The sequence below is a fragment of the Lepisosteus platostomus genome, chromosome 6 (assembly GCF_059453375.1).
Source record: "Lepisosteus platostomus isolate fLepPlt1 chromosome 6, fLepPlt1.hap1, whole genome shotgun sequence".
Taxonomy (NCBI): Eukaryota; Metazoa; Chordata; class Actinopteri; order Semionotiformes; family Lepisosteidae; genus Lepisosteus; species Lepisosteus platostomus.
In genome coordinates, this window is record NC_142616.1 from 67,303,341 (window position 1) to 67,316,142 (window position 12,802).

The 12,802-nt window shown below is 49.4% G+C and overlaps 1 protein-coding gene across 1 annotated transcript; it reads left to right on the top strand.

The window, feature by feature from the left end:
- The first annotated feature begins 230 nt into the window (after positions 1-230).
- Positions 231-10,508, top strand: wdr82 (WD repeat domain 82). Its single transcript, XM_088637159.1, has 9 exons — positions 231-531; positions 1,271-1,368; positions 4,491-4,557; positions 4,961-5,060; positions 5,927-6,043; positions 6,890-7,045; positions 7,397-7,466; positions 8,319-8,461; positions 8,954-10,508. Exons 1-9 carry the CDS (start codon positions 371-373, stop codon positions 8,981-8,983), a joined length of 942 nt encoding a protein of 313 aa, XP_088493285.1. The 5' UTR covers positions 231-370; the 3' UTR covers positions 8,984-10,508.
- The last annotated feature ends 2,294 nt before the right edge of the window (positions 10,509-12,802 follow it).

Here is a 12,802-nt window from a genome sequence, read left to right on the forward strand (position 1 = left end):
GCCTCACGTCGCGAGGGGGGCAGCCGAACGCCGAGCACACAATGGGGCTCGTGCCCGCTTGCGCTCCCCCCGGGTGGGGGGGCGCGCGCGTGCATGCGTGCGCGCTCCTGGCGGCGGCGGCGGCGGCGGCAGAAGGCGGGGCTTCCTCGCGCTCCTGGTGCTCGAGCGTGTCCCCGGCGGTTTTTCCCTTCTGCGTTTGAAAAGGAGGGAAAAAAAAAAATCAGGGTTGTTTTCCCGGGGGGCGAGGGCGGGCGAAAACCCGACGAAAAAGCCGCAGTTTCTGTTTCGGAGAGGAAGGGGGGGGGGATTTGACGCCGCGCCGGTTCCCGAGAAGCAGAGGCCGGAGAGGCCGCCGCCAGCGCGGGAGGTCATGAAGCTGACGGATAACGTGCTGCGGAGCTTTCGCGTCGCCAAGGTGTTCCGGGAGAACTCGGACAAGATCAACTGCTTCGACTTCAGCTCCAACGGCGAGACGGTCATCTCCAGCAGCGACGACGACTCCATCGTGCTGTACGACTGCCAGGAGGGAAAGTGAGTTCCCTTCTGTTGTCTCCGGCGGGGCGGTGGGGGGGGGCTCCTCGAGGTGAGGCCTACTGCGGGCGCCTCATCCCCGGGCTCGAGTGAAGCGCCCTGCCCGGCGGGACGGGGGGGGGACTGTACCGCGGGTGGCGGAGTGTGTACAGTTGAGGGGGGGGTCTCTTTTATTGAGCGTGTGAGCCTTTGAATGTCAGTCCGCATGAGCGTACGTTCCCCCCAGCGCAGTGATACGCACGCTTTACGCGCAGGTTGATGTAGCGTGCTCTGTGAGCTCCGTAGGGGCAAATGCGAAGGGGGGTGTTTCACGGAATGGGTCCCCTCCTGGCAGCTCTACGTGCGCGAAGGCTGCAGAGCCCTGACGCCGGTTTGTGTGTGTGTGTGTCGCGCAGCGCGGCCTCCCCGTGTCCCGGCTGCTGCGGCAGCAGTCACGCGTGTGGTGGTGTCAGGCTGCAGTGTCGGATGAGAAGCACCCCCTTTTCTTTTCTGTCCTGCTTCTCGCGTGTGCGTGGGCTGGTAACGCCAGTTGAAGTCCACCCACTGGTCATCGTTAAAAGCCTCGTAGCTAACGCCGACTTGGGTGTAGGGCGGTATTGAGTGCGCAGACTTTCCTCCTTCGCTGTCGCGGTGGCTCAGACACAGTGGGGTGGGTCAGGCTGCCCTGCGGTGGCAGCGTGTCCGTGTCCGTGCGTGGGTAACAGGGATGGTCGATCTCATTGCGCTCGCTGTGTTCCAGGCCCAAGAGGACCCTGTACAGTAAGAAGTATGGTGTGGACCTCATCAGATACACGCACGCAGCGAACACCGTGGTCTACAGCTCCAACAAAATCGACGGTACGTTTCTCCTTGAACAGCTTGCATGCTTAAGTATTGACACCCTCTGTCTTAAGTTATCTAATTCAGTAAAACGGGCTGACACCCCTATCCCTGAGCCTGGGGACCCCCCCCCCCCAATCTTGAAGATTGGGGATGCTGTGTTTTTCTTGCAAAACCCAAGAGTTAAAAGGCAACTTTGTGTTTTGGAACTTGAAGCGAAGCTCAAAATTAAGTCTGTTATGGGGTGTGTTTACTACTAACTGCTTATACTTATATCGTGCTTTTCTGGACACTCCACTCAAAGTGGTTTACAGGCAGTGGGGATCCCCTCCACCCCCACCAGTGTGCAGCCTTTGCAAGTTTTTATTTTGGGATGAAAAGTTGCAGATTCTTATGAAGTGCAGTAGGAACTGGAAAAAAAAGAGATCGAATTAATCATATTTAAGGGTTTAGTTAGGTAACTGATGGCTCATCTGGAATGAAAGTCTGCAGGGTTGGGGGTCCCCTAATTTACGGTGACCATTGAGACTTGAATTGGGGATATTCTGGACTAGGGTAGAAACTCCTGCATCCAAACTCCTTAGCTGTCAAACATGGGGGAGTCCAGCAGTTAGTTCAGTCATCGCTCGTTCAGTGAGAAGATTCCAGTGGAAAGATGGATGTCGGTTTAGATTACATCCCGGGAAACGTTGTTTATGTTTTGCAGAGTACATGTTATTCAAAACTGACCACAAACAGAAAAAGGAGCTTGTACAACACTGAGGAGAGGGGGATATTTAATGATTTTGAAAGGAGAAAAAAAATGATCTGACTGTGCTGTCAGTTTACGCGTGAGGAGAATGCAGCCTAGCTTATTCCTGCAGACGGGGATCTCAGCCTACACCCGGCAGTTTCAGGGTAGTTCTGTTTTCTTATTTTGGAGGTTTGTGTGTACAGCTTCCAAACCAAGTTAAGAAAGGAGCATTGTGTTTATCAGTGAAATTGCTCAAGGGTATCACTTCAGGGTTACGTTTTTAATGCAACACTGTTGCAAGACAAGGGAGTATAACTTTGTGTGGTTCGGTGGAGCGACAACAAAGTACATTTTATGTAAAATAACTGTTGTCAGCTTGTGTGTATCTTCTTAGGCTGCACCCTTTCCCCCAGATCCTAACTGTCATAGAGTTAAAGTGCTAGAGAAGGTAAACGATCCAAGTGAAGCCTCTGGGCTGGGATATTTTAACTGAGGTTAATTATGTACTGTAGTGATGCACGTGCAGTTCTGTGAGTATTCTCCACTGCATTTCTGTGGAACTTATACTGTAGGCCTTCTAGTAATTGCTGGGTCTCAAGTTATCCTTGGGTGTTCGAAAAGCACTATTGTTCTGGGGGTCTGTTTTTTAAATCTGGGGTTCCAACCAGTGCCTGCCCCCCCCCCCCAGATACCTGTACAGTGAGGCTACAGCATCTGTCTTGCAGAGGAGCCATGTTACTGTTTGTCAGCAGTGCAGAGAAAAATAATGGGCTTCGCTCATCCACCTTCCTGCCGTTTCCTCTGGCTTACAGAAGTCTGCTGCTGCCTCTGTTTAATACCTTTTCTTCTCAGCAATAAAAGTTCAATCTGTTATGTTTTATAAGTGGAACAAAGCGAGCTCTGTACTACAAGGTGAAGCCTTAAAGCCTTGGAAGGAGAAAAGCCTTCAAGAGCTCTGACGTCCTTGACATAGCATAGCAAGCTTTTCTGAAAGCTTTTCTACTGGAGGCCTGTGCTATTTTGTGTCCAAACTATTGCAGCATTATGGGGTTTTAATGCTTGTCCGGTATATCCACACGTTGGAGTACTCGCCGCAGGAGTTGAAGGTTACTTCAGTTCCATCAACCCCCCCAGAAGAAGAGACTACAGGGAAGACGGCTTGTGTCCAGGTCTGGAGGAAGCCCGGGGGTTCCTTCGAAGGAGTGCTGCTGACCCCAGCCTGCCCCGGGCTGAGGTAGTTGTTTGTACAGTTTGAGGGTCTGTGATACCACCCGGTAATGGAGCTAACTGTACAGGCCACTGCCTTGCCCGGGGCAGCGCCTTCGTCTCCGGCAGCCTGCAGCGCCTGAACATCGTATGGACTCCTGACCGCCGGCCGGCGCCGCTGTCTCCGGCCGCGGGAGCAGCGCCACAGCAGGCCGCTGCGTCTCGTATCCGCGGAGCCCGCGACTCCCTGCCGGAGTGGCCGTGGTTTTTCTGGAAGGGAGCAAAGCCAGACTCCGTGTGTTACAGACTCCGAAAGGAAGGTCCTACTCTGCCGTGAAACTGCAGCGTCTTTAGTGTTTAATAACGTTTTGTTCTGGGGGCCTTTAATGTGCTGAGGCTTGCTGGGAGAGTGGGGGGGGGAAATGGCTTTTATTGCGTCGTGCAAAAGTCTGAGACATGTTGTAGTGTAGTAGCCTTTTCTCTCGATGCTCATTCTCTGTGCAGGAAAATTAAGTGGTAAGACTTTCCCTGACATTTTATCCAAGTTATTTTAAGATGACAGGGATGTTGATAGATCAGTATTGTATTGTAATACTGATTTAATCTTTTTCTTTGATAGACGTCAACATGTGTTCCTCCCCAGACCTTAAAATGAGGCAGTCGGATCCGAGTGGTAGATGTGATAGATTAGCTACCTCAGCACTGTGTGTAGTTGGCTTTGAGGTGTTGAGTTTTTTTTAAAGATTTTGATGAGTGTGAATTAAAGATTCGTAAATGACAGTCTGGGTTTCTTCTCGACCCAACAGGACTGCATGGGTAAGGGCTGTGTTATAGTAGAAAATGCTGATGTTGATCTTTAATAAAATAATACGCGTAGATTGTAACTCTGGATTGTGTCTAGTATGTTAAAGAGTTTTGCACGGGATACTCGAGCCACAGTATCTTTATAAAACACCACAGGTACAGGACAGGCTGCACTGCTCTGACACTGAACTAGCCACCTTCTTCTGGCCTGATCAGAGGCAGAGAAAGGGGATACAGATTTTCCCTGATTGACATTAATAAAGAGTACCCTTCCCATACGAAGATCCCATGAAAGTATGTATTTGTTGTGCTCGTGTCATAATTGCATTAAGGCTTTGTTTTTTTGCCATTTTCAAGTGAGTTTTTATGTTTTAATAACTCTCTCCGTTTCCTTTAGACACCATTCGGTATCTGTCGCTCCATGACAACAAATACATTCGCTATTTCCCTGGACACAATAAGAGGTGAGACTTGGACTTCTTCGCTAATTCTAGCTGGGATTGGTTTGATGTAACAAAACTGGTTGTTCCAAATTAACACAGGTTTTCCTCCAGCAAAAATCTGGCCTAGTTCTGCTGTCTTTGCTCTGTTTTATTGTTAGGTGTGTTGATTGCGGGCATGTTTACTTTGATGTGGAGAAATTACTTACTGATTATTCGGTCTGTACCAATATGTATAATAGGGGCACCTTCTAATGCTCGGTCTGTTTAGAGCCGCAGGTTTCAATAATGCCCCCCCAGTCTTCTGGTAAACTGTAGAGAAGAATCTGGACTGTGAGTGGGAGTAAAGGTCTCTGGGTGTTTGCCCGTGTGTCGCAGTAATGGCACGGGCTGCAGTTTTGACTTTACCTGCCGTCGGTGGTTTCAGGGTGGTGGCCTTGTCCATGTCCCCTGTGGATGACACCTTCATCTCTGGATCCCTGGACAAGACCATCCGGCTCTGGGACCTGCGCTCGCCCAACTGTCAGGTGGGTGCTGGCCTGGGGTTACGAGTAGGGGTCTTGTGAGTGGCGGTTGTCTTTTCGCTGCGTCGTGCCGCGGTAAGGCGGAAAACCAAACACAACACAAAACCATTTTCACAATTTGGTGAAATCTACACTTGAGTTACAGAAATCCCACTCGGGGGTAGGAAAAAAAAACAGTAGCTTCCAGCTCTCGGAGTACACAATATGAAGGATCAGAATTCACAAATCTCATCTTTCTAAGGGCAGACATGCAGGTTGTAGACAGCACTCTGGCACCATCTGCACCCTTTGACAGAAAAATACACAGAAACTGGATATTGATTAAAAGTTTTTAGTATCCTTTTGATTAATCATTCATGACTGACTGCGGTGCACTCAATTGACTCTTGACTATCGCATAAGAAATAATCAACTCATTAGCGCGAGAGCCGCCCGGCACAGGCGAAGAGGTAATTAAACCCCCTCGGCCGTTGAGCCAAGTGAAAATCGAGAAGGACAGGTGCCGAGCTGCAGCCCGGAAGAGATGTGTCCGCGCAGCACAGGGAAAAGCCTCTGGGGCAGGCAGGCGTCTGATCTGTGCTGCTCCATCCCTGTTGTGCTTAAAGGTTACAAGGGATGGTGGTCGGTATCGCTTTATCTTGGCTCGGGGAGGTGGGGTGCAGAGGGGTTTGTGAAATAAAGGCCGAGGGGGCTATTTTGCTTGTGCGGTTGTGTCTGACCTCCCTGGCAGTGCCTGCGTTCGAGCTCGGAGGGCCTGCCCTCGCCTCTCCTCGCGTGTGCTCGTGGCTGTCTCTCGCGGGGCCCCGGCTGGCCAGTCTCCGCGCGCGGCCGCGCCCCGGTGCTGACATCTCTCTCCTGCGCTCGCACAGGGGCTGATGCACCTGCAGGGGAAGCCGGTCTGCTCCTTCGACCCCGAGGGGTTGATCTTCGCGGCCGGCGTGAACTCGGAGATGGTGAAGCTGTACGACCTGCGGTCCTTCGACAAGGTAAGGAGAGGAGCAGGAGAAAAGGCCCGGGAGCAGGGCGTTCTCAGATTTCAAGCGACGGTTAAAAAGTGTTGGTTGTGTTATAGTTGTCACGTGAGAGGTTCAGTCAATAGACAGCGTTGTAATGTTCTTTTGTTTTTTTACGTTTTTACATTCCAGCTACGTACTTACGAGGGCTGTTTTGCACGTGTGTATTTAATTTAGTGGGTTTGTCTTTGTTATGGTTTCATATGCTTTAAAACGTTTTTGACGTGCGATTGTGACAGACAGACCCCACCTTCGGTGTTGTAAAAAAAGAGTGAGAACTGTAGGAGGCGTTATTTTGGGGTTTTAACTGGTCTCATAGACAAAAAGACTTCGCCTGAAACTCCACGGTTTCCCGTCCCTTCCCCCACGAACACTGTAAAACCCCCTTTTTACAGCCATCACCTCACCCCTCTGATTGCACCTCGGTGGAAATGTGCATCCAGACTCTTTGACCAATAATCCAGTCAGTCACTAATAGACACCCAGTGAAGCTACTCACAGACAGGAGAGGCCTCTGGTGGTTTTTCTTGAGAGAAGTTGGGTCGTTGCAGTCTCTGCAGTGATCATGGAGACCGTTAATTAGCCTCATCTGCCCATTTGGTGAAAAGACAAGGATTCATTCTGACTTGATGTTAACTAAAAATATGATTGCGTGAATATTTAATGTGGCTTAGAATGGGCCTTGTGTAGCCCCCAAAAAACTTTTCAGCTACCCAAGCTCCCAGCCATTATGACATGTTTTGGTCAGCTTGATCTTTGGAATCGTCTCCATGTGTACATGAACGTCTGATTGACACCTCTGCCTTCCCCCTCCTGCAGGGCCCCTTCGCCACCTTCAAGCTGCAGTACGACCGCAACTTTGAGTGGACGGGCCTCAAGTTCAGCAACGACGGGAAGCTCATCCTGGTCTCCACCAACGGGGGCGCCCTGCGGCTTCTCGACGCCTTCAAGGGGGCGGTGCTGCACTCTTTTGGGGTGAGCGTCTCCCACTGTGCACAGTCCGACGTGTACACCCACACACACCCCCCATCGCAGTCAGAGGGCGTCCGTGCAAAGATTTTACTCCTCTGCAACACGCGTCCTGCTTCACCTGTGCCCAGACAAGACGCTCTTAATATCCATGTCTGCGTACCTGAAACAGAACTGCACATCCAGCTCTCTGTGGGATGGCTGTCCCTTCCTTAGAAGGAAACGTACTTTGTGTTTTCAGGCAAGGGAAGAGAACTCCTGAAAGTTGCCTGTGCAGTGTTACTAGACATCAGCTCGTGGGGGTGTTGCGTTCACTTTCACCTGAAGTTTGAAACCCTTCCTTTGCTTTACATCCAGGGCTACAACAACAGCAAAGGGGTGACGCTGGAGGCCTCCTTCACTCCGGACTCCCAGTTCGTGTTGATCGGTGAGTGCTGCCCCTCTTGGTTTGGGAGGGCTGTGCTTCGCCAGCCTCGCTGACAGGAGACGCACCTCTCTTTTTGCCCGTCTTACTGGGTCTCGACTCTGTCGTTTTGAGTTTTTCGAGAGGGGCATCAAACTGAGCAGCCGAGTGTCTTCATCATCCAGTCTCCTTTTTACAAAACGGCCTCGCAGATCAATAACAAACAGCCCGTCTTTGGCCTCAGCTCAAGACAGACCTCTGAGCAGGCACACTCAGCCTGAAAAGGGTCAGTTCTTCGAAGGTGCCTATACTGTTTCTACAACAAAGGGCTTAGCTTTTGCATAAAACAAGAAACGTTAGTCATTTACTTTTCTTAGGCTGTTGGGAGTTTTGAGGACTGGAATGTTTTTTCGTGTAAACTTGTGATAGATACTTTATTGATCCCGTGAGGGAAATGCCGTTTCCGCTTTGAGAACTTAGGCCAATTTAGTTTTGGAAGTTCTGCGTAGTGGGTTGCCAACAGTTCTTTGCTTGTGCCCTCTGCGACAGAATATTTTTACTTTCTCAGCTCTCCAGTTGTCCATTCGTAAGCTTGATTTTCGGGGTGCTCCCCGCAAGAAGTAAGACACAGGGGTTGAGATCTGTAGAATATGGGGGACACGTAGCAACCTCGCATGCTTCATGACTATGGCGAATTAACAGTCTGTCCTGTCTTTAAAACTTTGTCAAGCTTTTGTACTGTAACTCGGCGGAATCACGCGGTTATTTGTGAAATTAAGGAACAGAGGCGTGCGCTGCTTCAGGGCTGGGGTAGGCTGGGGGCTGGAGTTCTGTACTCCCCACGCTGAAGCCGGTCTCTTGCCTTCTGGCCCCCAGGCTCAGAAGATGGGAAGATCCACGTGTGGAACGCGGAGAGTGGGATGAAGGTGGCCGTGCTGGACGGGAAGCACACGGGCCCGGTCACCTGCCTGCAGTTCAACCCCAAGTTCATGACCTTTGCGAGTGCCTGTTCCAATATGGTGAGTGCGAGAGACGCACGCCGTCCCCAGCAGTTTGCGCCCGGCTCCATAAAAACATGAGCAGCCCCTCATCTGTACAGCTGTTCTTGTGCAGGTGTTTGTTCAGTTTAGCAAGAGTAGGAGGAGTCTGATCTTGGTGGTGGGGGGGGGGTTAGGGTTTTAACATTTTCGAACCTTGATGCTGTCTGAAAAATGTAATGGGTCAAATGACCTGATCTTAATGAAACTCTTGCCGGTTTTCAGATATTGATCCAAGAGTGAACCCTGCTTCTCTGTGGTTCTTCCAGACCAGGACTGAGAACGCTGGTATAGATCACGTTCCTGCCGAGCGGGCAGTGTTCATGTTTGGGGAGCCTAACCCCCTAGGCTCCTAGGCTGGGTGTTGTTTTTGACAGAGCAGTAGCCTCAGGTCTTTTTTGCAAGACCTCGCGTAAAAAAAAAAAAAATCTGATGTCTCACTTACGTCTCTTCTCTTTCTCAATCTCTTCCCAGGCTTTCTGGTTGCCCACTATAGACGACTGAGCCCGAGGCTGAGCACCCGGGGGGACAGTTTGACAGCTCGACTGACTCGATTTCTCTCTGTAAATACTTTTCTTATTTTGGAAAGGAGTGACCTGCCGGGGGTCCCCCGAGAGCCACCGTGGTCGTATAGGTGTCCGGCGTGACACCTGAGTGGGATGAACTGCTGTCTGGCAGCGTGGCGCTCGGGCCTTGCTGTCTTACAGAGGCGTGTACGGCCTTTGGAAAGCTCCCTCTCCCCTGGTTTAACTGTGTCAGGGAATAGGCTGCAGCTCCGGCGATGCGTTGTAAATAAGTGGGTAACACGGAGGGAGGGAGGGTTTTTATTACTGTGTATCTATTAAAATGTTTTTTTTTAATATCACTGTTTGGACCGTTGCTGTTGCCTGTGGGTCGTGCTGGAGGTACTGCTTGTAACGCCTCGACTCCCTCGCTTGCTCCCCCTGTCCTGTGAGTCTCTCACTGCGTTGGAGCCCCTGCGGGCTTCGCTCGTGCCCTGAAGGCGGGTGACCTGTGGTCTTCCTGCGGTCTTGTAGACACTAGGGTCTGGGGGGGGGGGGGGGGGACATCCTGCCGATCTCGTTCACACCAGCGGCCCTTGGTCTTTCCCCGTGTTTTCATGGCTTTCGTCCTGCCCCGGTCCTTAAGTTGCTCGAAGATATCAGCGGTGGCGTCGAGTTTTGTTTGAAAAGGCCAGCCAGTGTATGAGATGCGCACCCGCGCAGGCTTTTCTGCAAGTGCACCATCTGTGCTTTCGCCTTTATAGACTTTGGGAAAGGGAACTTGAAAGGAGAGTTTGAGTCCCCCCCCCCCACCCCACACCATCATTGTGCCAACTATAAGGATCTTCCCAAGTCTCAAGCATGCGTTTGTAAATTTAACTCTAAGGGACCAAAAAATCTCATCAAAGAGTCAAAAGTGAGGGTTGGTCGCAGAGCACCGATTTATACAAACAGCTGTTTCGATCTGTAAATGCATTATAGTTGAGATGGGTAGGTTTATTACAAATTGTGCAGCTGAGTGAGGCTTGTTCGGCATAGCTCTCTGGGACTTGTTGCACTTAATCATGCTGGCGGCGCTGAGTGCTTCACACCATTCAGGGTTACGGTCTTCTTTGAAAATATTTTAGGCTACCATCTAAATTCATCTGAATCGGTACTGATGTATTAAACTGCCAGCCCTGAGTCTCCCCAAATGGGTTTGAATGAAGTTTAAAAAAGAATTGGAATGAATCTGGTGATCCGCAGGTCACCTGAGAGTGATTTTATTATAATCGATCATACAGAATGATTTCCTGCTTTCATTTCCTGCCCAAGAAGTATATGTTTAATGAAAATACACAAGTCCACAAATTTCTTTAAAAACAACACACTGTTCTCTCATGCGTCTTAATCAATGCATCATTTGGGATTAAAATAGAAACTTTTTTCGTATTGATGAATATCTTAGATACTGAAAAACCTATTTTTAACAACCACTATTGACATTCCTTGTATGTAACTTGAAGGTAATAAAATTCTTTTATAGATGTTGTGGTTGAAATTCTTTTGGTTGGGTATTTTGTCTGTAGGTACTGGCCACAGCTTTGTGGATTTATTGAGTGCCTCTATGGTGAAAGAATGGTGCAGCATTTGAACACTAGGGGGCTCTGCTAGTGTGTTTTCGTGCCTTGTGTGCAGAATGTGTATCCCTATTGTTTGGGAGATCAGTTCCTGTTACTCTAGTAAGGAAATTACTATTATGTCCTATTTTACATAAGATTAAGAGGACTTTTTTTTCTGGGCAGGTTGTTAGTAACTTTTACAGAGAAGTGTATCAGGCACCCAAAGATATGTTCACCATCACCTTTCCACAGCGTGGCCACCCAGCTTTAGTGTCTTGTGGGAGGGAAACATTAATTTTTAGAAACTTTTTATCCATATATCTAAGGTCAAGGTGGCTTGGAGTCTGACTCGGCCGAAACAATGCATTGCTGCCACCAAGGAATAAAAAATCCTTTTTCTTATCTCGTAATTATGACAAAGTTATCTTGTGATTACGAGATGGTGAGATAAGTTATCTCGTAATTATGAGATGGTAATTCCCGTGTACTTTAAGTGATCATGCAGTGGCACAATTGTCATATAAGATCACCTTATTGGCCATATTCAATTTCTTGTAGTAAGAATTTGTTTTTTTGCAGACCCTAGCTTGTTCTCCATGAGACACACAGACACAGAGAAGCTGGGGGTCAGAGCGCAGGGTCAGCCATTTATACGCAGCAGCTGGGGTTAAGGGCCTTGCTCAGGGGCCCAACGGAGTAGGATTCCTCTGCTGGCCGCGGGATACGAACTGGCAACCTTCCGGCCACAGAGCCTCCGCACTGCCCTGTAATACCAATATCGCTACTGTATGTGCGGTCTTACAGATTTAAGCAGTGGAACTGATTGCACGTGTAACTGTTCATAACAGATCCATCATTGCCTTGTTCGCCATGTCCCACAAAACTGGTCCTCATGCTTATAATGATTATGTTGATATTTCGTTATGACTGAATCCCCGTGAAAAGTAAATCCGTACAAATTCTGCAGCGCTGGACATCGACACGATCATTAAACCGAAAGTGCCAGCCAAGCTCATGGTAGCTTCTAGATGTGTTCAGTGCGCAACATAACGGGTTGAACATACCCTGAAGTAATTATTGCTGTCTCGTAATTAAGAGATGGTCTGTTATCTCATAGTTACAAGATCAGAGGGCGGTTTTTCTTTTTCCCTTGCTGGCAGCAATGTGCTTCCATAGGAATGCACCGTGTAGAGGGGAGAGCGCAGTTTATCTTGCTGTCAGGTCTTTGGCAGTTAATGCAAGTGCCTGGAAAAATGGGAACATGGAGAGGGAGAACATGCAAACTCCAGAGAGAAGGCCTCTTTGTTCCTAGGTTTGGAACTGAACACACGACAGGAGCTGAGGGGCACCAGTGCTCGTTTGACAAAATACAGCTGCGTTTAAGCAGACCACCGTGGAAGTAAAAGCCAGCGCAACCCTTGGAAGATTTTAGCGAATAAGTCTTTTCACATTTAATTGTATCGGCTTGCGTTGTCCTGTTCGTACTGCACCAAGGAGTCGTGGGTATGGCTCTGCACTTCAGCGTGGGCCTGCTGTAGATCATGATGTATTCTGAAACTGCAGCCAGGCAGTAATGCAGGGGGCTGCTGCCCACACTGAGGGCAAAAGATTGTGCTCATTTATAACATGCAGGCTTGGTATGTGCAACTCTACTCTGTGGGCTCCCTAACACTCTCCTCATTAAACTGCAACATGTCCGAATCTCTGCAGTAGGACTACTAACTCACACCAGTCCATGGCAACATACCACTACATTTAAGTCTCCACACTGGTTGCCTATAAAGTCACGTCCCCCCTGCAGGCTCTGCTTCTCTGAGGCTGGTCCTTTGCTCGCTGTTCCCAGGGCAAGGGGTGACCGTGCCGTTTCTCTCGCTGCTCCACTGCTGTGGAAAGCCCTTCCTCTGACTCGGAGAAAAATCCTCTGACTCAAATAGACTTAAAACTCACTGTTTTACGAGGGCCTGTCTGTATGAACCTCTACGTTCTTGTTTAATTTTTTCTCATACTTGTTATTGTACTGTTTTGTCTTTTTCTCCAGGACTATGTGCAGCATCCCTGTGTTTGTAAAGTTGCTTTATACATTAAGTGGTTATTGCAGGGCTCTGTATACGCACACACAAAAGCAGTAGTGATGCCCGTTTTCCAGTACGTCTCTAAAGCACGAAGCAGGTTCTCGTTAGTGTAATTAGAGAGGCAGCCTGTCACCTGCACTGCCAGTG

Bases quoted from the DNA above. Each gene is read 5' to 3' on its own strand.
- wdr82 (XM_088637159.1), top strand. From the start codon at position 371: ATGAAGCTGACGGATAACGTGCTGCGGAGCTTTCGCGTCGCCAAGGTG. The intron at 5,061-5,926 runs GTGGGTGCTGGC...GCGCTCGCACAG, and splicing joins TGCGCTCGCCCAACTGTCAG to GGGCTGATGCACCTGCAGGG. The intron at 7,046-7,396 runs GTGAGCGTCTCC...CTTTACATCCAG, and splicing joins CGGTGCTGCACTCTTTTGGG to GGCTACAACAACAGCAAAGG.